Source organism: Stegostoma tigrinum, chromosome 20 (genome assembly GCF_030684315.1).
Source record: "Stegostoma tigrinum isolate sSteTig4 chromosome 20, sSteTig4.hap1, whole genome shotgun sequence".
Classification (NCBI taxonomy): Eukaryota; Metazoa; Chordata; class Chondrichthyes; order Orectolobiformes; family Stegostomatidae; genus Stegostoma; species Stegostoma tigrinum.
In genome coordinates this window covers 39,987,361-40,008,867 of record NC_081373.1, presented here as the reverse complement: position 1 = coordinate 40,008,867, position 21,507 = coordinate 39,987,361, and the positions used below count along the sequence as shown (strand labels likewise).

At 40.5% G+C, this 21,507-nt stretch overlaps 1 protein-coding gene across 3 annotated transcripts; it reads left to right on the top strand.

Moving 5' to 3' along the window:
* The first annotated feature begins 4,232 nt into the window (after positions 1-4,232).
* On the top strand, positions 4,233-20,556 carry LOC125461978 (homeobox protein vex1-like). 3 transcript variants are annotated; one of them, XM_059653110.1, is made up of 5 exons: positions 4,233-4,371; positions 10,912-11,001; positions 11,403-11,488; positions 12,423-12,588; positions 16,385-20,556. In XM_059653110.1, exons 1-5 carry the CDS (start codon positions 4,291-4,293, stop codon positions 16,673-16,675), a joined length of 714 nt encoding a protein of 237 aa, XP_059509093.1. In that variant the 5' UTR covers positions 4,233-4,290; the 3' UTR covers positions 16,676-20,556. The 3 variants fall into 3 exon arrangements, 2 of the variants coding, with proteins under 2 accessions (XP_059509093.1, XP_048407381.1); XM_048551424.2 differs by lacking the exon at positions 10,912-11,001; XR_009446978.1 differs by lacking the exon at positions 16,385-20,556 and having other exon boundaries at positions 4,255-4,871; positions 12,398-12,538.
* The last annotated feature ends 951 nt before the right edge of the window (positions 20,557-21,507 follow it).

Below are 21,507 nucleotides of genomic sequence, written 5' to 3'. Positions count from 1 at the left end.
TCTGGTAATTTGTTGTCCAAATTGCAAGTGCCAACATATTTTCTGGTCTTCCATATAAGACAGAAAAGAAAATTGAACCCAAAACCCTAAAGTACACTTATTCCAAGAGGATTTCTAATCAGAGATCAAAATGAGAAGTCCCACTTGTTTTTCTATCCTTGTTTCACATAAGTATTAACAGAAAAATAACTATTATTTGCCAATTATCCCAGGCCAAGGATCAAATTGGGGCTTTCTACTTTGCAATGAGAGGATCAATGTTAAACTTATTAGTTACATGTCCAAGCAGTTTTAACATGTGGAGAAATAACCTTCTAGGATGTTCTTTGGACCATCCTTAAGTTTCAATTTAAAAGGCCTTTATATATTTTCCCAGCATTTGGCTGTCAACCAGCTGAGTTCTGCCCAAGAATTAATTTGGGTGCTTCCATTCTTCACTTTCTCAACAATTCAGTATTGTTGCTGCAGTCGACTTAGAGAGCTCCTGAAGCACACACTGACAATTTAACGATAGCAGAAAGATAAGAATCCTAACAATTAATTTATCCTACATTGTCACTTAAGATATTAAGGTAGGGAGATATTTATCATCAGAAAATATTCTAATAAAGAGGTAATGTATAAATAGTAAAATCAAGATGATTTCAAATGCGGGACAGTCAGAATCATCAAAGTTTGGAATGATACAGCGTAGGGAAAACTATTTAGCCATGTGTGCCTACTATTGTCCAAAATACCTAGATTTACTTTGCATCACGAACAGCAGGCACAATCTACACAGGATTTTTGATGTGAGACTGAAAAGCATTGACTGAATCACAAAGACCAGTTGCCTCAATGATTTCAGTTTCCGTGCTTAGTTCACCAATCTTAGCCAAAGCGGTATTAGGATGTTATAGTTCATTGGTGAAAATTCAGCCAAATCTCACATTGATTATCATTATCCAGTGCTGCTGATTAGAAAATACGTAAGTGTGGAAATTTAAAGGAAAGGATGCGGTTCATCCACAGTGTCAACTGCAGGCCAACAGCCAGTACATCTTCATTGCCCTGGGTCACAATTAGGAAACAAATCATTCAGAAGGAATTTTGTAGGGCACCATTTTTAATGGAGCAAAGAGTCAGAAGATATTGGACTTTCATATTCTAAAGAACCTACTCTGGATAAATACTTATTAGGTTATTTTTCCGCATGTTAAAACCGCTTGGACACATAACTAATAAGTTTAAAATACCGATTTTGTATTCCAGGCCAAATAATGCAACAAGCTTCAGGGGAAACTTCAGAACAGTTTCACGCTTTTCATTGTTTCACATGCACATATTGAACGAGACTAATTGCAAGAAATTGGCACTGCATGTCTTTAATATTGACAATGCTATATTAATTGTATTGAAAAGATTGGATCTGTGGATGTAATAACTAAAGCATGTAGTTCAGTTTTCTCATCTTTGACACCCATGATATTTGCTTGAACAGCAGTAAAAATCCTTGTACTCTGTCCTTGATGCCTGCGCCCTGTCATATCTATTGGAGGGGAGGCAGTGAGATAAGACGGAAACTTACTGTAAACTCCTTGGAACTATGAGTTCTCCATTATATCATCATTTTGAATGCACTGACGCATAAGATGTATCAACAGATGATAATAAGAGCAATCTTTTCGAATATAGGACACATGTTAACAATGTACATTTTTCCTCCAACTCTTTTCCAATTACACATATCATAACTCTTCCACGAGCGTTTGTTAAATACGCGCTATTTCGTTTGAACGAGAGCTTTGTACTAAAAAAAATCTTGCAGGTGCAGCAGAGACCTTGGCCGGAGTCTGCAGCTGATTTTTTTTATACTCGAAAACAGTTACACTGTGTTGTTAAATAAGCTGCCAAGGTCTTTCAAACGGGATAAATGTGGATGAGAGACAGCTTCTCGGTATTCTGTCTGCAAGAGGGGTAAGTAGTGCTTTTGCAGTGAAAATTGATTGGGCATAATTACGAACAGAATAATATCATTGTAAAGTTATACAACTGTCTGTTAAAATCTTAGTGATGAAAGGAAATGCACTATGTCCTAGTCTGAAGGACAGATGTGGTTAGGTGAAACTTTACAATAGCATAAGATATTTCAAGACATTTAGGAACGCTTTTATAGAGCCTCATAAACGAGTTCTTTTGTGTGTATAGTACATGTTTGCGTCATCATAGAGCTTCTATTTTTATACACTGACAAGGATAAATTTGTTTTTGAGAAAAGCTTCGATTTGGTACCGAGACTAAAAATAACAACTTGAAATGGACACTTGAATATTCGCGCAGGTCCATGTAGTTGAATAATGCCGCGTGTCCAATTTTAATAAAGGCTTGTGAATGGTTTTATTACAGGACTGCACAGCACCTGCTGGAACTTCGCCTGTACTCGTTGTTCCTTCTTCCTATGCACATACCTCTTTGAGAATTTAGTCTAAAGAGGCATAGGGCATGGGAAAATGGGGCGATGGAGGCTGCGTCTTCTGCCCTCAAGCCACGTGCGTTTTTCAAAGTCGACGCCAACCGCTTTGCCCAAGTGGGAGGCAAAATCTCTGAACGTCTTTCCTTTTCAACATGCTACTTTAAAATAAAATCAAACCGCTGAAAACTTTATATTTCTATGCATTGCTGCAATAAAGTCGTCAATATTCAATTTCATTGCCTGAGTGTGTTTGTTTCAAACTACTTTTCCACATCGGCTGCACATCGAAAGTGGACTGATCTATTCAAGCGCAGTTCTGATTAAACCAGTTATATATTTTCAGAAATGGCATATTTTACAGCAGAGGTTTGTCAAAGACATCGCCAAATATACGACACAAAGTGTCAGTCACTGTCGGTCACATCTCGGAATTCCGAGCTCAAAAACACACACCCTACTTCTGCACAGGAGTTATATAACAGATATAGTCAACGGGGTCAAAATGCTTCCAACATTTAGAGACTGTAAATGTTCAACTGGAAAACATGCCTGGGGACGATTAATACAAAAGCTAAGAAACTGGTGGGAGTTCTTCTTCACTACTCAAGCTAAAAGAAACACATTAAAGTTCACGTGACTGACAAAAATACTAAAATAATCTAATCAAAATCTATGGGAAAAAGGAAAGACTATGAATTAGCGTGAGGATTGTATTCTAAAAGTGCCTTTGTAGCTAATGCAAAAACACTATTTTAGAACTAAACTTACATTAGCTCCTTACAGAAACCTCGCCATTTATAAAACTGAATTAGAAAAACAATGATTTTAGGTGGTGGTAAGGACTGTGACTCATTTTTCATGACGCAGAATCAAAGATCTAGCATTTAAATTTGCTTTGTTTTGGTCTGAAACTTTCCATTCCTGTAACCCATGCCAGTGATAACTGTCCAGTTATTTTAAGATTATTCGGTAGCTTTTGCCCTGGGTTTAAATGGAGTGTTTCAGGCCGCCAGCTCCGAGCAAGAACGCCTTCCAAAGCAGTTGGTTGTCAACCTCAAGAGTAAACTTACTACATTCCTTAAGTCTAGCAAAACAGAATAAACAAACGGTGGTTCTTCCAGGCTGTCTGCTTTAGAAAATCAAATTCTTTCTTTTCTCAGGGGGTTATTGCCTGCAAAGTCTCTCAGATGCCCGTCGCATCACTTTAAATAGAAACTAAAACAAGCGAAGGTATTACTATTTGACTGAAGGGGGCTTCACAGTTCCAACTGAGTCTATCCACGCCAGCGCGCGGGGGCGGGAAATATGTTCCGTGGATTTGCTTTAAAACGAAACAAATGGATTAGATGCCACCCGCCTCCTGTTGCTTTTCGGACACCTTTGAACACAAGATACGGAACATGGTGCCCTCACGGTCAAACTCACTACCTCACAGTCACGCTGCAGTTCAGTGGATACCTGACATTTAGAGCATGTGACCTATTCCTTACGAATAGTTCACAGATTTCTAACATCCGCAGTTCTTTGTTTTATTTTATGGTTGATTTGGAAATGCGCTCTCACACTTTGGATTTGGGTGATCTCAGTTTAGATTTGCAGTTGCATTTACGTCACTTTTCTAGAAGAGATTACTGAACCTTCGGGAGCAGGAACTCTGATTTTCTCTCAAACCAAGAAAGCAAAGGTTTTGGAGCGCTCCCTCCCCCCGCTAACTCAGTCCTTTGACCTTCTAGATTAAATAAAACAGCGTCATTCATACACTGCACTCCCGAGGGCCGTCCCTTGGTGACGCCCAGAGCACATTCCCAAAACAACCTTAATTAAAACGAACAGCTGCGATGGTAGAAATCGCAAACAAAAATAGAAATCACTGGAGAATCTCAGCAGTTTTAGCGGCACCTGTGGAAGCTGGCTCAGTGGTAAGCATTACAGCCTCAGAGTGTCAGGGACCCGGGTCTGTGTGGAGTTTGCACATTCTCCCGCGTTTGCTCCAGTTTCCTCCCGCAGTCCAATGACGTGCAGGCAAAGTGGACTGGCCGTGTTAAGTTGCCCGTACTGTTCAGCGATGTGGTGGGCTACAAGGAATGTGTCTGGGTGGGATGCTGTGAGGGTCGGTGTGGACTTGCTGGGCCGAAGGGCCTGTTTCCACGCTGTCGGGATTCAATTATTGACGTTTCGGGTTTCTCTGAAGGAGGGCCAATGGATTTGAAACGCTAACTCTTTTCTTCTCACAAGTGCTGCCAGTTCGGCCGAATTTCTCCAGCGATTTCTGTGTTTGTACCTAAACAACATTCCTATTCTGACACAATCTTCCACTCTTACATTAATATTCCTTTCCTTTTAAGCAAACTAAGCATTTAATCCATTTTAAGGCGGGCTGCGAAGACTCGTGCAACAAAGGATTGGACAGTTGGTCACGGTGAGTATGTTCATGCAGCACTAGCGGCGGTGACAGGAATTGCAGGCAACATTAATGGCGAGTGCTGGCGGTTTGATGGGTAATGCCGGTAGGAAGCACAGACACGAGTGGACCATTCTGCCCATCGAGATTGCAGCTTCATTTAGTAAGACCGTAGCTGATCTGATGTAGCCTCACCTGCACTTTCCTGCTTGATCTGCATTAGGGTCAGACTTGGGTTTGCACTTAAAACGAGAGCTTCCCAGCTCGCGGTTCCTCACCGTGGCCAGGATTGTGGACAGTTCTGTGTGCGAACGAGTACAGCAAAATCATATACTGGGATGTAGGACCAGATTTGAACCAATCTCAAATGCCCAACAAAGTAAATGGCTTGCATCCCAATTTTTTTTATTAACCTTTTGTTCTAATCAACCTATATGCTTTAGTGAGCACAGTGGGTCCAAACGTTATTAACGTTTTGATGGTGAGGCATTTCTGGCAAAAGCCCACCTATAACGCCCCGGTTGTATTACAGCTGGACTGCAGTCCTTACTCAGGACACACCTAAAGACAGAAAATTGGACTTGAATCCGGGTCTCCCGGTCCAGGGGTAGGGACACTACAACTGCGCCACAGGAGGGTTTTCAGGCAGATATGGAAAAATAAATGATCTAAAATTGCGCCTTCGAAAACATATGACATTTTCAAAATAACTAAGTGGTACTGTTTCAGAAGATTGAAACAAGGAGGCCGTGAATTTGTAAGATAGTCCCAGCAGACAGAATAAATATCTTTTAGGGATCAAAATGCAGGTGACAGCAGATCCTGGAAATGAGAAGCAAACGGAACAATGTTGGAGTTTACGGTCAACACGGTGCGAAACTGGCGAACACAGCAGGTCAAGCAACATCAGAGGAGCAAGAGAGTATACGTTTTGGGCCTGAACCCTTCATCACAGCTGGGGAGGGGGAAGGGAGCTGTGTAGTAAATGAGGGGGTGGGGCTGGGGGTAGGTACGTGGGATGGCGACAGGTGGATGCAAGTTGGTGGTAGTGGGGATTGGTCAGTCGGAATGGAGGGAAGAAGATGGACAGGTTGTGTCAGGTTAAGAAAGAGGGATGAGAGGGAGGTTTGGACATGGGATGGAGAGATTTTGAAACGAGTAAATTCTGTGTTCAGGCCATTGGCTGTAGGCTCCTTAAACAGAATGAGGTGCTGCTCCAGTTTGGAGGTGGCATCATTGTGGCACTGAAAGAGGCCCAGGAAAGACATGTCACCCAGAGAGTGGGAGGGGGAGTTAAAATGGTTAGCAATCTGAAGGTATTGTTGAGTATCATATACCACCACACAGAAACTGGAGGAGCAACACCTCATATTTTGCCTCACGAGCCGACAGCCCAATGGCTAAAACACAGAATTCACCAATTTTAAATCTCCCCACCCTCCCCTGCCTCATCCCACATCCAATCCTCCCTGTCATCCCACCTCCTGTCCTGACACAAACCTCTCCATCTTCTTCCCTACCTATCTGCCACACCCATCCTACTGATCAATCCCCACCAGTCCCGACCTGCATCCAACTATCACCATCCCACCTACCTTCTTCCAACCCCATCCCTCCTCCCTCTCACCACCTTGACCTGATACAAACCTGTCCACCTTCCCTCCCACCTATCCACCCCACCCTTCCCACAGACCAATCCCCACCACCCCCTACTTGCATCCAACTATCACCATCCCACCTACCTTCCTCCAACACCATCCCTCATCCCTCTATTTATTTACCCTCTCCCTTACCCCTCTCCAGTTCTGAAGAAGGGTCCTGACTTGAAACGTCAGCTTTGCTCTGATGCTGTCTGACCCGCTGTGTTCCTTCACCTCCACACTGTGTTGACTCTGACTCCAGCATCTGCAGTTCATGGTATCTTTGAATGTTGGGGTTCACTTGCAGTCCTGAGTAAGGACTGCAGTCCAGCTGTAATACAACCGGGGAGTTATAGGTGGGCTTTTGCCAGAAATGCCTCACCATCAAAATGTTAATAACATTTGGACCCACTGTGCTCACTAAAGTATATAATATTAACAATGTTACAGGCTTCTCCAGACTCTGAGCAGAACCTTATAGGTGTGTACTTTCCTCATAGATAGCAAGGCTTTCCAAACTATAAGACCATAAGACATAGGAGCAGAAGTAAGGCCATTCTGCCCATTGAGTCCACTCCGCCATTTAAGCATGGCTGATGGGCATTTCAACTCCATTTACCCACACTCTCCCCATAGCCCTTAATTCCTTGCGAGATCAAGAAATTATCACTCTCTGCCTTGAAGACATTTAACGTCCTCGCCTCCACTGCGCTCCGTGGCAATGAATTCCACAGGCCCACCACTCTCTGGCTGAAGAAACGACTCCTCATTTCGGCTCTAAATTTACCCCCTCTAATTCTAAGGCTCTGCCCATGGGTCCTAGTCTTGCCGCCTAACGGAAACAACCTCCCAGTGTCCACCCCTTCTAAGCCATACATTTTCTTGTATGTTTCTATTAGATCTCCCCTCAACCTTCTAAACTCTAATGATTACAATCCCAGGATCCTCAGCGGCTCATCATATGTTAGGCCTACCATTCCAGGGTTCATCCCTGTAACCATTCCAGGGATCATCCCTGTAAATCTTCGCTGGACAAGCTCCAGTGCCAGTATGTCCTTCCTGAGGTGTGGGGCCCAAAATTGGACACAGAACTAGAAGAATTGAACTAGAAGAAATACTCAGCTATTGCACCACAAAAAAAGGCATAGTTGCATCTTAAGACTTTAATTGATGACTCAGCAGTTAAGCTGAACCATTCACTGTTTTTCAATATTTTAGCCAAATATTGAAACGACTAATGGAACGGAAACAGAACTTCCACATGTCCTTAATTCCGTTGAAACACAACAATGAAACATTATTTTTAGACATGGATAACGTGATACTTTTAAAGACGGTCCAAAATGGCCATGCAGGACAATGTCAATACCCACATTTAGACACAAATGGCTGCGCGAATTAGCCAGTTAGTTGGCAAAAACAGAAGTTGCAGGAGAAACCCAGCAGGTCTGGACAAAAAGCAGACCTTCCAGTTCAATAACTCTTCTTCAGACAGGAATGTGTTATGTTTAGTCTGGAGCAGAATTTCTGCGATTAGTTTTCTTCAAATTTCACAATTGTTTTCCCCGAACATCTGATTTTGTAACAACTCAAAATCTGCTTTGCTCCAGTTAAGAGCAGTTTGACAGTGGTGGAAGTTTTAAAACAATTGATTGCTGATGAACATGCCAGCCCAATGGGGTCAGAAATTCAGCCCAGTACATCAAAACCTCTCAATGTTAGCCATGATCGGCATATTCCCCGTGACCTGATGTCCATTTGTGAATGTTTAGACCTCTTGAGGTTTTACTCGCTAAACCTGATGCATGCAGGCAAGTTGATTTTCACCCTGAGCTGTAGCAAACGTCTCATCACATTTTATAATTACAGCCATTATCTGAGTTATAAAATAAAAAAAAGCTTATTACTTTTTGTAAAATATCGAACATTTATTGTGTTTTATTTAATAACACACTATTTGGATACATTTGACATCTCACTTCATTGTGTATCTGATGGTCTTTAATTTAATGCCAGTTGTCTGAAAATGGACGTAATGTTCACCTCCGCCCTTCCCAAAGCACTTGTTGTTAACATCGAAAGCATTAAAAATCAGTAGCCTCTTAACTTAACAATACTAAATAAGTACATGTTACTTGCCAACAAAAGTATTTGCAGAAGAGAAAGGGAATGATTAGAGACATAATCAAGTCAGATTATTATAAAACCACTGCTTTGTGATGATATAGTTTGGTAGAAAAAAGGTCCAAAAAGTTATGCTGGTTAGGTGGATTGGCCACACTAAATTGTCCATACTGTCTGGGGTTGTACAGGCAAGGTGAGTTAGCCATTGGATATGTGGGGTTACAGGATAAAGTAGGAGGCAGTGGGTCTGGATAGGATCCTGTTCAGATAGTCATTGTAGACTCGATGAGCCAAACAGCCTTCTTCTGTACTGTCAGAATTCTCTGAAAGAAAAGGTTTTTTAGAAGGACATGATGATAAAGCTGACAAGTATCAGCCTGTCAACCTAACATCCATAAAGGGGAATCTTTCAGGTAATAATGTGGGGGAAAATAATTGGCATTTGAAGCATATCGATTAATGAATGAAAATCAGTGTGGATTTGTTAAAGATATATGGTCTTGGACTAACTGAATCAAATTCTTTGAAGAACAATGGAGTGGGTTATGAGATTAGTGCAGTTGAAATGAATATGAACTTTCAAAAGGTGTTAGGTAAAGCACCATGTAAGAAATTACAAGATTAAAGGGAACAGCACAGTTGTTTCTTTTAAACAGATTAGAGGGAAGCATATAATGATGTTCTCCAAGGATCATAATTAGAAGAACCGCTCTGGTATTAATCATCTAGATGTAAGTTAGGGCACAACTACAAGGTTTCCTGTTCACAGAAGACCTGGAAAGGTAGTTAACAGGGACAAGCAGAGGAATAGACTTTGGAACGATTTAAGCAGGCTGTGAAATCAACATATATATGATGGATGATATTTAGTACAGGGTACTGTGAAGAAATTTAGTCTAGACCATATAAAATAGGAGCAGAGGTTTTTTAATATACGATTTCTGTTATTAATATAAGCACTAGGATATGGCAACTTAAACCCTTTTGACTATTTTTTTGTAAAATTGCAAATGACAACTCATTATTACTCTATTCTAAAACCCTTCATCCCATAGCTGTATTGGGAAGTTGATATGGTGGGTCCTTTCTGACTATCTATTCCAGCCTTGATGCCCCGCAATTTCTTTTTAAAATTCATGTTTCTTTAAATTTTCTCCTGACACTTCCCTCCTCATCTCTGCAAATATGTCCAGCCTGAGTCCTTTGTGACCCCAGTCCCTCCTTTGCCCCTACTATTACAGATTGGGAAAAACTGAATCCACCACTCATATCTGAATGAGAACCAGATGGCACAGCTTTAAAGTAATTGGTAAAGGAAACACGTGACGTGAGGGAAAACATTTTCACGCAGCGAGTGGTTAGCAACTGGAATGCACTGCCTGAGAGTGTGGTGAATGCAGGGACAATCTAAGTTTCAAAAGGAGAAGATTTTAGACTGTTATGTAACAAAGACAAATGTGCATGGTTACAGGGAGATGTATCCCTCGGAGGATGGCGCTGGGTGAGATGCTAATTCTGAGCCCTTGTGCAAAAACAGGCATTCCTTATGAATGGCCTCCAGAACAATAGCACCATTCAGTGACTGTGTGAGGTTGCTGGTCACCAATCTGACAACGCCCTCATCTGGTTCTGAAAAAAATCTATTAATGTAAATTACAAAACTGTGATCTTCCTTGACACGTTTAAATGAAGAGTGCCACAGAGCTGGCGCCGAATATATGAATTGCACTGAGATCATAGCTGATTCAATGAAGAACAATCACTTATTCAATTCCAATTATCATTTTCAATTACAATGTCCCAAAAAGAGAGAACGCAGGCAGCATTAGTCGCTTCCTCGGTGAAGGACCGACACTTGTTCATCAAAATCATTCCCGTCGAATCTCGGTAAATGACAGCACAAACTCATCCTTCCATTCCAGGCGTGATTAAATCTTGTCTGCACAGTTTAACACAGAAATAAATTAGGCCTTTGTATGTAAATGATTAATAGATTCAACAAAGCGAGACAAGACTTTATAACCACTTTTCCCTTTAACGACTTCAATATAAAACATCATAAAGTTAGCACTCGCATGAAGTGGTGCCCATCAAATGCAGATTTTTCCTCGAATATCGTAACGTGGGTCACATTTTCTGGTCCCCAGGGAGATATTTCTAACCTGGAAGATCGGACCGAATGGTCTCAATCTGTTTCAGAAATAGTAGGAACTGCAGATGCTGGAGAATCTGAGATAAGGTGTAGAGCTGGATGCACACATCAGGCCAAGCAGCAATTTTTTTTTCCCTTCCAGAAAAACCTCAGGGGATCTCTCTCCCACTGCAACTCTCTCGTAAATCTCTTCAGCCTTGAAACTGCTCGACCACGTCCTGAAGTAAACCAGGTACGACAGCCACATCACCTTTCTTAGTACCTGCCTACAGAACCGGTATCAATGCTTGGCCTGCAGTGTTCATCCAGCTCTACACCTGGTCTCAACCTGTGCCTTAACGTTTCCGAGGATGACATATAGTTGCCCCCTTTGGAACACTGTCAACAAAAAGAAATCTGTGACAAAGAATAAATAGTTTGATCTGATTTCGCAATGACTGTTCTCCTCCTCAACCCCCTCCCCCCGTCTCATTTAAATCCCGGATCTCTCTCCTTCTCCCCCACCCCCACTGCAGTAACTGTGTTGTGTTTAGGTCAGATAATCATATCTGTCGGTTGGATACACAGTATTTACCTTGAGTTAATTCATCACCGACACTTATCGGTATATTGATAATGTCATTTTATTTCTAGTTGAACTTGGCGCCACATCTCGATATCCTCAATTTATCACGTCGTGTATTCATGGTTCTTCTGTCGGATGTTGCAAGGGTCTGCTGGTGAGTCAAACTCTTGTTTATTGGAATCCTTGCTTTGATGTAGAGGCGAATTTACTCACCAGTGTAAGAAAAAGCCCCATAAATACTAGCTGTTTCTGACACCGCCGCGGCTCTCTTATTGTGCCGGGGGTTGAGGATGCTGGAGATGCCCTATTCTGTGGAGTGGCTTGCTCAGAGCAGTCTGAGACTGGGTGGGCCTGTCGGCCTGTGCCATGACCTAGACAGAGAATCGGCCGGCAGCAACCAAGCGTTCCCTGTGCAACAAGGGACAGGGGATGGTGACCTGTGCAGAGCCGACACAGCACACAACAAAGACAGAAGGATTCCCAATAAAGGCAGCCCAATAAGGACCAAGAACAAATGGGACAAAACTCCACAGGGAGCTTCTGAATCCCCTGGTAAGTAATGAGTGATGAATAACTAACAACGAAGGGACATCGTACTCCTTAATGAACTATGGTTTCAACTTAGATCCCCTTTTCCGGTCTTAAACGTCTTTTTCTTACTTTATTTACCCCCTTGTCGGGTTTCTCAGTCTTCACCCAGCTTTCTTTAGCGTTTCCACCCCATGTGACGTTTTGTACAATTGATTCATTTAGAAAAGATAAACTCAGATGTAAACTGACTTCTGGAGCTGGAATCGAAACCCAACTGAAGGGTCCGCACCGAAACGTCAGCTTTTGTGCTCCTGAGATGCTGCTTGAACTGATGTGTTCACACAGCTCTACACCTCGTTATCTCAGATTCTCCAGCATCTGCAGTTCTCACTTTCTCTGACCTGGTTTCAAAAACTAGGCAGGTTACAGCGGAGGGTTGGCCTTATGCATTTTACTGCGGGAGACCAAGCAGTTGTCTCCGGTGGTTTGCACCAACCTTCAATGAGCAGCATGTTTGCTTTTTTCTAACCAGTGACCTGCGGAGTTAATGCTTCCAGGGACAAGGACTCCCGAACCGAGGAATGGGCTGAACGCCGGCGGCTCCGCACTGTCTTCACGGTGGAACAACTGCGCGTTCTCGAGTTGAGTTTCCAGTGTCAGCAATACCCGGGGTCCGAGCAGAGACGGAATCTAGCTGGAGAGCTTCACCTATCCGAGACACAGGTGAGAATTCCCCTTCTCTGCTACGGCTCATGTCCACCTCAGCTGACCCTTTCATATGCATCCCTCTAACATTGGCGGCCTAGATCGACGGCTCATAACCAGCTTCTGTCTTCTTCACCCTATCATCAGCCTTGGGAAAAGCTTTCATCTCATGCTGCCACCTGAGTTGGCCAAGACAGGGAATTCTTGTCCAGCTACCCAGGGAACACAGATTTTACTCTGCTGTCAAATAGCACAATTAAATTATTGGCAGTGTACAGTATGTGAAAACTCCCAAAGTATTTCATACAATAATAGGGAAACTGTTTCCAACTCTCAACTTATCCATACACAACAGGTTCCTTTGGTTTTTATGCCAATGAAGGAATGATTTAAAAGGGTTCTGTTGAAAGGCCATCACCAATCTAAACCATTCACCCCACTTCTCTCTACATGGCCCAGGCCACCTGTATTCAAGTCGCATCCACTTGGGTGTCCAATTTGAACAGATTGATTAAAAATAGTTATTTCTCTCCAGAAACCTACTGCACATTTCCATCATATTCTGTTTTATATTAGATATCCAGCATTTTCAGTACTGATTTGATTAGATTGGTCTTTTCCACACTTAAAACAGCCAATATCCGACCAGTGAATCAGTGACAGGGATTCAGAAAAACTTCAGATATTGTGGTTTTACAATAAAAATGACATACGACCTGCAGGTATTTTTATTGCAAAATTATGCTTTATTCATAGAAACTATGTACATAATTTGGGGCGGCACAGTGACTTAGTAATTAGCATTGCTGCCTCACTGCACCAGAGAGCTGGGCTCAATTCCAGCCTTTGGCAACTGTCTGTGTAGAGTTTGCACATTCTCCCCGTGTCTGCGTGTGATTTCTTCAGATGCTGCAGTTTTCTCCCACAATCCAAAGATGTTCAGGTTAGGTTGATTGGGCATACTGAATTGGCCTGTAGTGTCAAGAAATATATGGGTTGGGTAGATTAGCCATGGGAAATACAGGGTTGCAGGGATAGGGTGTGGACTGGTTCTGAATGGGAATCTCTTTGGAGGGTCACTGAGGACTTGATAGGCTGCATGCTTCCACACTGTAGGGATTCTGTGATTCTATGATATGAAAGGCCCTTAAATGGTCCTATACCGTCTTTAGCAAGAAAAAAAGCAAACAACATTTAAATTTAACATCCCTCAGATCACCTCTGCAGTTGCAAAAATACTTTCAGGCAAAGAGGGTGTCTGAAAACTGAATGGATCCCTTTTATACTTGAGCAGAAAGGCCTGAGATAGTGGCCTTTCCCTACTGCACCTTGGTGGAACCTTTTTTTAAGTTCAAAATATATTTTATTCATAAAAGTCAAATGCATACATAGTCACTACAGCAGTTCAGTTCTGTACAGTTTTTACATTTGGGGAACAAACAAACCCAAGGCATTTCTTTCTCATACAAGATTATGTTTACGTACATTTGAAGCACACAGAGGGTCCAATAACTGAATGGAGCCCCATTATACTTTGGCAGAAGGTCCTTAGATAATAGTCTTTCCCCACTGCACCTTGGACACAGCTGCCCCAAGAACAGCTTTGGATGAAGACCATTTAGTCAGAATTGCCATATTGTGGCCAGATTTTCAAAAGTCAAAACCAGCTCACATTAAAAAGCCCTTGGGAAGTCAAGACTGTGACAGTTGAGTGAGTAATACTTGGAGTCTTTGGGAACGTTATGTGTTATCTTAATTGGCCTAGATGCAAAACAATCAAGTTGTAACACACAGTTGCAATTCATTGCTCCCACCTCAACTGTTACTGCATCTGGCCAGAGACTGTAAACACTAGCGGATAGTTTGTGGGGAATGTAAAACTTTTGGGATACCTTTTGGCTAATATTCAGTTTATAAAAATGTTTCAGTGCTGCATCTGAAAATACTGCTCGGAAAACTGCCTTCCAATGCTCCCTGACCCCATTACCATCGTATCAGTGCCCCTAAACGCCAACATCTGTGTTTTTATACTGACATTCCAACATTTTCCCAACCTTCTGCCTACTCTTGTTGCATATGGAATATTGAATTCAAACATGCTCTCACCCTATTTTCAAATTAAATCTTCAATTGAAAAGGTACAGTCAAAATAGGTAGAATGTGTTATGGCCAAATTTATAACACACACTATTGGCAAATGTCTCAAGCATCATGGAGTCAGAAAATTCCTTGAGTTATTATATACAAACAGGGACATGAATTGACAGGTTATTATATGACTAACACTTCCACAATAATCTGTATTAAAAAGATCATTTGATTTATTCAATTGCCATAAAATAATGACCTCCTAATATATTAAAAGTACATGGGTTGGCATTCTATTTGACCCTGAACTGAACTTCAAACATCTAGCCCCTAAAGAACCAAGCCAACCTACTTCAAGGTCCATTCACTTGTCCTACTTTTAGCTCTACCCCAGCACATTCAGTGCTAAAATACTTCTCCTGTACCTCATGATCTTTAGAATGGACTATATCAATGAATTCCTGGCCATCCTCCCAACTGGCACATTCCATAAACCTGAGCTCATCCAAAACTTTACTGACTGTTTCCTAAGTAGCACAAAATTCCCTTTTCTTGTTGAACTTCATTGGCTCCCAGTCTGCTAATACCCCAGCTTTAAAAATTTTCAAACTTCCTTTCAAATCTATCTTCATTGTATACCCCAAACCTCCTCACAGCCCCATGCTATCTCACCCAGTGGTCTCACCTCTCACTATTTCTAATCTCCTTCAGTCATACAAACATCAATGATATTGGAACATTCCAATTCTTTCATCATCATCTTTCTTTGCCCTAAGATCTAAAATTTCTGCTCTAAAAGTCTCCAGTTATTTACCTCTCTGCTTTTAAGAAATTGTCAAATTACTTTTATTGACTAAACTTTCAGTAATCTGTGCTATGTGGCTTGGTGCCCAATGTTATTTGACAATGCTGTTTTGAAGCAACTTGGAATGTTTTACAACATCATGTATAGTATAAGGTAACTTCTTGTTTTTAAGGCTGCATATCTTCTGGCTCACTGTGTGAAATTCCATTGGCAATCTTACTAATGTTTATCATGACATCGAGTTCTTCTGTTCCCAGTGTACATTAACAAATTTCAGCAGGGAAACAATCCAAATCCCTCGGTTACAGAGGAGGAAAAATTCACCTTGGAATTGTTCAATGACCTTTGCTAAACAAAATGTCTAGCGCCGACTTTATTGCATGCTTCCTAAACCTTGAACAGCATAGCAGTGCTTCCTGTCTAAACTCATAGAGCAAAGAGTGGCAATTTGAGTGAGTTAGTGGGGCAAACTGGAAACCATGGAGTCATAGCCCTGTGAGTTACTCACAGCTGGCTGATTTTCTTTTGTTAATTCGTGGGCGTGGGCACTGCCAACAAGGTCAGCATTTATTGACAATGTGTAATTGCACTTGAGAAGATGATAGTGAACCACCTTGAATTATTGCATTCCATGTGGTCTAGGTACTCCCACAGTATTGGTAAGGATGATTTGCACAATTAAAGATAAAAGTAAATAGGGTTGTAATGTTCTAATGCTGCAAAGTAAGGACATTTTTCATGGTCAATAATATTTTGCACGTCAGTCATGCTTTCTGCTTTTTGAGTACGAAAGGCATAAGGGTGTGTAGGAAGGAAAATTTATCATTTGTGCCCAGGTGCTTAAGATCATAGAAACCCTAAATGGCTTGAAACCAGTTCGTTCATTTATTTGTGCTGATGCTGTTTCATATTCATTTTCAGGTCAAAACATGGTTTCAAAATCGTCGAATGAAACTCAAACAGCAGCTTCAAGATGCTCAGGCTGAGGCATTTAAGTCAAGATTGTTTCTTCAGTATTTCTCCAATCCTTATGTCTCCATTCAAAGATTTTATCCCGTGACAGATTCTAGCTGTGTTGCTCATTTCAATGAATTTGGACCTCGCCATAAACAGACTTCTATGCCTTTACGTCCTCTCGACCATCAGTCAAACTTACCTCAGAGCAATGCAAAAGCCACTCCTTGTCGATTCCATCCGTATCTGCGTATCTAGTAAAGAAATACATTTACGGTAACATGCGATACACATCAAAAGAATAATTATAGACATTCTTTCATCAGGCAACATATTATAGGATATTTATTTTTTACATCTGTTTTTGCAGTCATTGATAGGAGATTATTGCAATTGTAGGTACTAAATCGTGATGTCTTGAAAAATTTTCATCAGTAATTTGTTCTGAATAATCCACCCTAAATCAGGTTGTGCTGAGAGTAAAGCATTGGTTTGCATTATTGCAATATGCATTCCTTTTTATTTGTGAATTTTTTGATAGATCACACAGGAGTTTTCAAAGGAGTTACTGCAAGAATACACAGAAAGTTATATGACCGAATATAGTTTCTGTAAGAGAGAGTTTCTGGCTCACAATATCATATACACTGGATAAAATATTTATAATTATTTCCCCATGGTTTGCTTCAATCAGCTTGTAAGCTTCAGAACTTATTCTCTTGGATTTTTCCCCTGGAATACTCTAGATCTGACTCCAAATTGAGATATGAATTTGTAGAAACAGACAGCACCAAGGTGAATATTATTTGTGGAACTGCTGTTCTGAATGGTCATTGGACAGCAATAAGGAACAGGAACCCTGTTCATTCATTTCTTTTTCTTGCAAACTTATAATGCTACCTCTTCTGAGATTTGTTATGCATAGTTTGCTTTCACCAAAAGTGTTATTTACATCAGCTTATACATCACATTTTCATTTTACAGTATTGAACTTGATCTATAATAGTACTAGTAGTGGTATAGGAAAAACGTAAAAGAAAGCATTCTGCAATAAGCTGTAATGTAAAGTGTGTTCACACTGTAATAACTTCACATGGATTAGAAAGTCATTTTAAAATGATAGGCCACTATTTGCAAATTGAAATGAGGTTCTTGGTGATAATGAGGCAGTAATCCAGTTTAGGTACTTTGCAAATCAAATTTTGAAAATATAATTGCTAAATGGCACTGTAATAGATGATGTGATTCAAAGGCAAATTTGTTCAAATGGTGATATAATGCCCTTTTTAAGGTGTGGTCCCTTAAGCTATAACGGGCCGAGATAAGATGGATAAGGAAATCTTCTTCCTGTCGGCTAATGAAGGAGAGGGAAACAGAGATTTAAGATTTTAGGCAAGTGATGCCTTGGGAGTATGAGGAATTGTTTTATGCAGTGAATGGCAATGACTGTCCATGAGGGTAGTGAAACAGGAAATAATCAATGGTTTCAAGAGGAAAGTGGATAGCACTAACAGTAAATAGACCTTTAGGTCCATGGGAATAGAGCAGAGGAATGGGATTGTCTGGATTGGTTCATGATGAGTCAGCATGGATCCAATGGACTAAACAGTCTCACTCAGTGTCATAAGTAGCTCTGACACAAAATATATAACACAATTATTTCGAATTCCTCTGTCTCTTTCTGAAAGTTTAGCAGACACATTAACCCATTTATTTCAGGCTAATTAATGCCTCCGGTTAAACTACAGTTTGGAAATTTAGGCAATGTGTTGTGCTGTAATCTGGTCTTCAATAATATTCTATAACTATGTTGAAAGTAACTACGTTAATAAAACTACATTATCTCTAATCTAATGAAGATGAGAAATAAATGTCAAAATTTTGTTATAGAAGGGAGATCAATTCCACTTGATTAAACCTTTACAATAACATAAAGGGAAACCTTTTTCCCCAGTAAAATGGGTGAGGGTGTTATTATGAAGTGACATGGTTACAGCCACAAATACAGGTTTCTTTTATGTTTTCAGAAATGCATTGTGCTTTAAGGTTACCCACCTAAAATGGGCTTTGATACTGAGCAGTTTCTGACCCACATATACACAGATATGTACATCAAGAGCAGACTAGGCCATTTGGAACTTTCAGTCTGATCCACTATTCCTTAGCATCTTGGTTGTTTTGAACAAGGCTTCAATACCACTTTCCTCTCCTTTGACTCCCTTGTCAATCAAAAATCTAAAACTCAGCCTTAAAAATATTCAATGACTCTGAGCCTAGTGCTTCCTTGGGAAGAGAATTCCACAAACCAACAACCTCCTAAGAGAAAAAAAAATGTCCTTATCTCTGCATGAGAAGGAATGTCTTTTTTTTAAACTGTGTTCCCTAGTTCTAGTTTCTCCTTCAAGGGGAAGCATTTGTCAAGAAGTGAGTAGTTTCAGGAAGTCTTGTTTTTGAGAGAAAATGTTGAAGTTTAGATTCATGTTAAGTGATTTGCTTTATCCAAATTTTGACTGGTACAATATTGGTTGTAACTTACACCAATCCCCTGACATTTTCATTGCAAGAGGCTATGGACTGTTCACCACTATCATTGAGCTACATTCATGATCTTACAATACAGGTCTTGTATTTGTACAAGAAAATGCTGTCACTTTATAATAAACACATATACATATTTTATCAATCATGTGGTCCTTTCCTATTGACAACTAAATAGTTCTACTTTGCCCTCCTTTTACTAAGTCACCTCCTGTTCTCCTGACCCCTGTTTCTAACAAGAATAATGTTCCAAGAATTCCATCTGTTGCATCATGTCCATAAGGCAAAATGCCTAAAGGTCCACTGAGCATCTTCCTCAATGTGTATCCAAGACGGAATCTATCATGGCTATTGTCTGTTCAATACTAAGCATGTTTCACTGCAGTCAATGATAATCTCCACCATGGCCTCATTCTCTTTTCATAACATATTTCCCACTAACCTTTTTTTAGAATTGAATCTCACTAACTCACACCCTTTACTCTACAAAAGTGTGATAAGGCCGGCAGATAGATATTGTGAAAATGGTGTTTTTTTTAATATATATGCTGCATTTCACTCTTTTTTCAATGGGAAGATAGATGATTCAAGCAATGCAACCTTGCAACTAATTGACATTGACACATATGGCCATGACCATTTGGAATTGTGTTGCAATGCTATAGCTATGCTGTGAGAGAGAGTACATGTCAAAAAGTACTTCACAGAGTGCTTGCCAGAAAACTCAGTGAGTCGGTTGAACCTGTATCAGTTATTCAATTAGTCCCAGTCCCCTGCTCTTACTCATTTTGTTCCTTTTTAGTTTCTTTCAAATATTTATCCCGATTATCTTTTAAAGTTAAGACTGAAAATATTTCCAATACCCTTTCAGACAGTGCCCTTCACCGTATCTAGCATAAACATTACTTTCCTCAGTTTGCCTCAGGTCCTTTTTGCTAAATCTTAGTCTGACTAGCCCTTCTACCACTAGAATGTTTCTACTTAGGTACTTAATCAAAACCTTTAAATATTTCGGGCACCTCTATTAAAAATTTAACTTAATCTGCTCTAATGAGGATAACATAAGTTTGTCTAATTTTTTCTCATGTAACTGAAGCCCCACATGCCAGCAATCTCAAGACAGCTGACAGCTTTTTTAAAGTATATAGTATTCAGAACTGACCGCAGCTAAACTCCCCCTGAGCCATACTGAATGTTTTGCAAGTGTTTAGCAGAACGTTTTTACTCTCTGCCTCTGTTCATAAATCCAAGGATGCTATATGATTCAAATGCTTACACAAGACTTGTGACTCTCAGGTTCCCCTCTTCTGTAATCACTTCAAAGCTGCAGCATTTACACTGTCTCACCTTACTCCATATTTCTCTGCATTAAATATGATCTGCCATGAATCTTATTCAATTCACCCAATTGTTTATTTGTTCCTGAAATCTGCTGCCATTTTCCTGACCCTTTGGAAAATTTCCAAGTTTTGTGTCATCTGGAAACTTATATAATTCAATGTATTCTGAAATGAACATCATGGATATAGGTCAAAAGTTACAGTGACCTCTGGGGAACACTACTGCATATGTCCCTCAATCTGATAAATAAAGTCTGCTTTCTGTACCTTAGACAATTTTCTATGTGCATGGCTATTGTCCTTCAATCTCATGGACTCAATTTTACGAACAAATCTGTTGTGTGATACAATATCAATGTTTTTGAAAGTCTATAAATGCAACATCAATCTCAATCCTTACCAACATGCTCCATATTTTATCAAGTATCACAAACAAGCTCGTCAAACATAATGTGCCTTAACACAACTCTGGTGCCTTTCATTTATTAACTCTCATTTTTGCAAGTGAAAATTAATTTTGCTGTGGATTAAGTGTTACCCCAGCAGAGAAATTTCTTGTTCTTGAGTTTATCCATCGTCTTTAAAGCAGAGTGTAATGTTTGTGCTCCTCCAGTCATCTGGTTCTATTATCCACGGAGGATAGAATGCTTGTAGCCAGTATGCATTTTCAACCTTTATTTTGCTCAGCGACCTTGGACACATTTGATTCAAACTACGTGAAATTTCTACATCACCGTTTCATCCTAACCATGTTCTCTATTTCCTCTTCCATTATGTGCCATTGGCAGCATCTTCACCTTTAGTGAAGACGTGGGATACTGATGTAATATCTCAAGGGTGGCCTTTGCATCTATGAAACATTTCTTTTTAGTACCTAATCGCCCCAGTTTCTTTATACTTTGAGGTCATGGAAGACACTGTATGAATGTAAATTCATTATTTTATCACTCCGGGGTGTGTTCTGAGGAAGGATCACCGGACCCAAAACATTAACTCTGTTTTCTCCTTCATAGATGCTGCCAGACCTGCTGAGCTTTTCCAGCAACTTGGTTTTTGTTCCTGATTTACAGCATCCGCAGTTCTTTCGGTTTTTAGATTAGATTAGATTCCCTACAGTGTGGAAACAGGCCCTTCGGTCCAACAGGTCCACACTGCCCCTTGATATATCCCACGCAGACCCATCCCCCTATAACCCACACACCCCTGAATACT

Bases quoted from the DNA above. Each gene is read 5' to 3' on its own strand.
- LOC125461978 (XM_059653110.1), top strand. From the start codon at position 4,291: ATGGTAGAAATCGCAAACAAAAATAGAAATCACTGGAGAATCTCAGCA. The intron at 4,372-10,911 runs GTAAGCATTACA...TTTCCCTTCCAG, and splicing joins CTGTGGAAGCTGGCTCAGTG to AAAAACCTCAGGGGATCTCT. The intron at 12,589-16,384 runs GTGAGAATTCCC...ATTCATTTTCAG, and splicing joins TTCACCTATCCGAGACACAG to GTCAAAACATGGTTTCAAAA.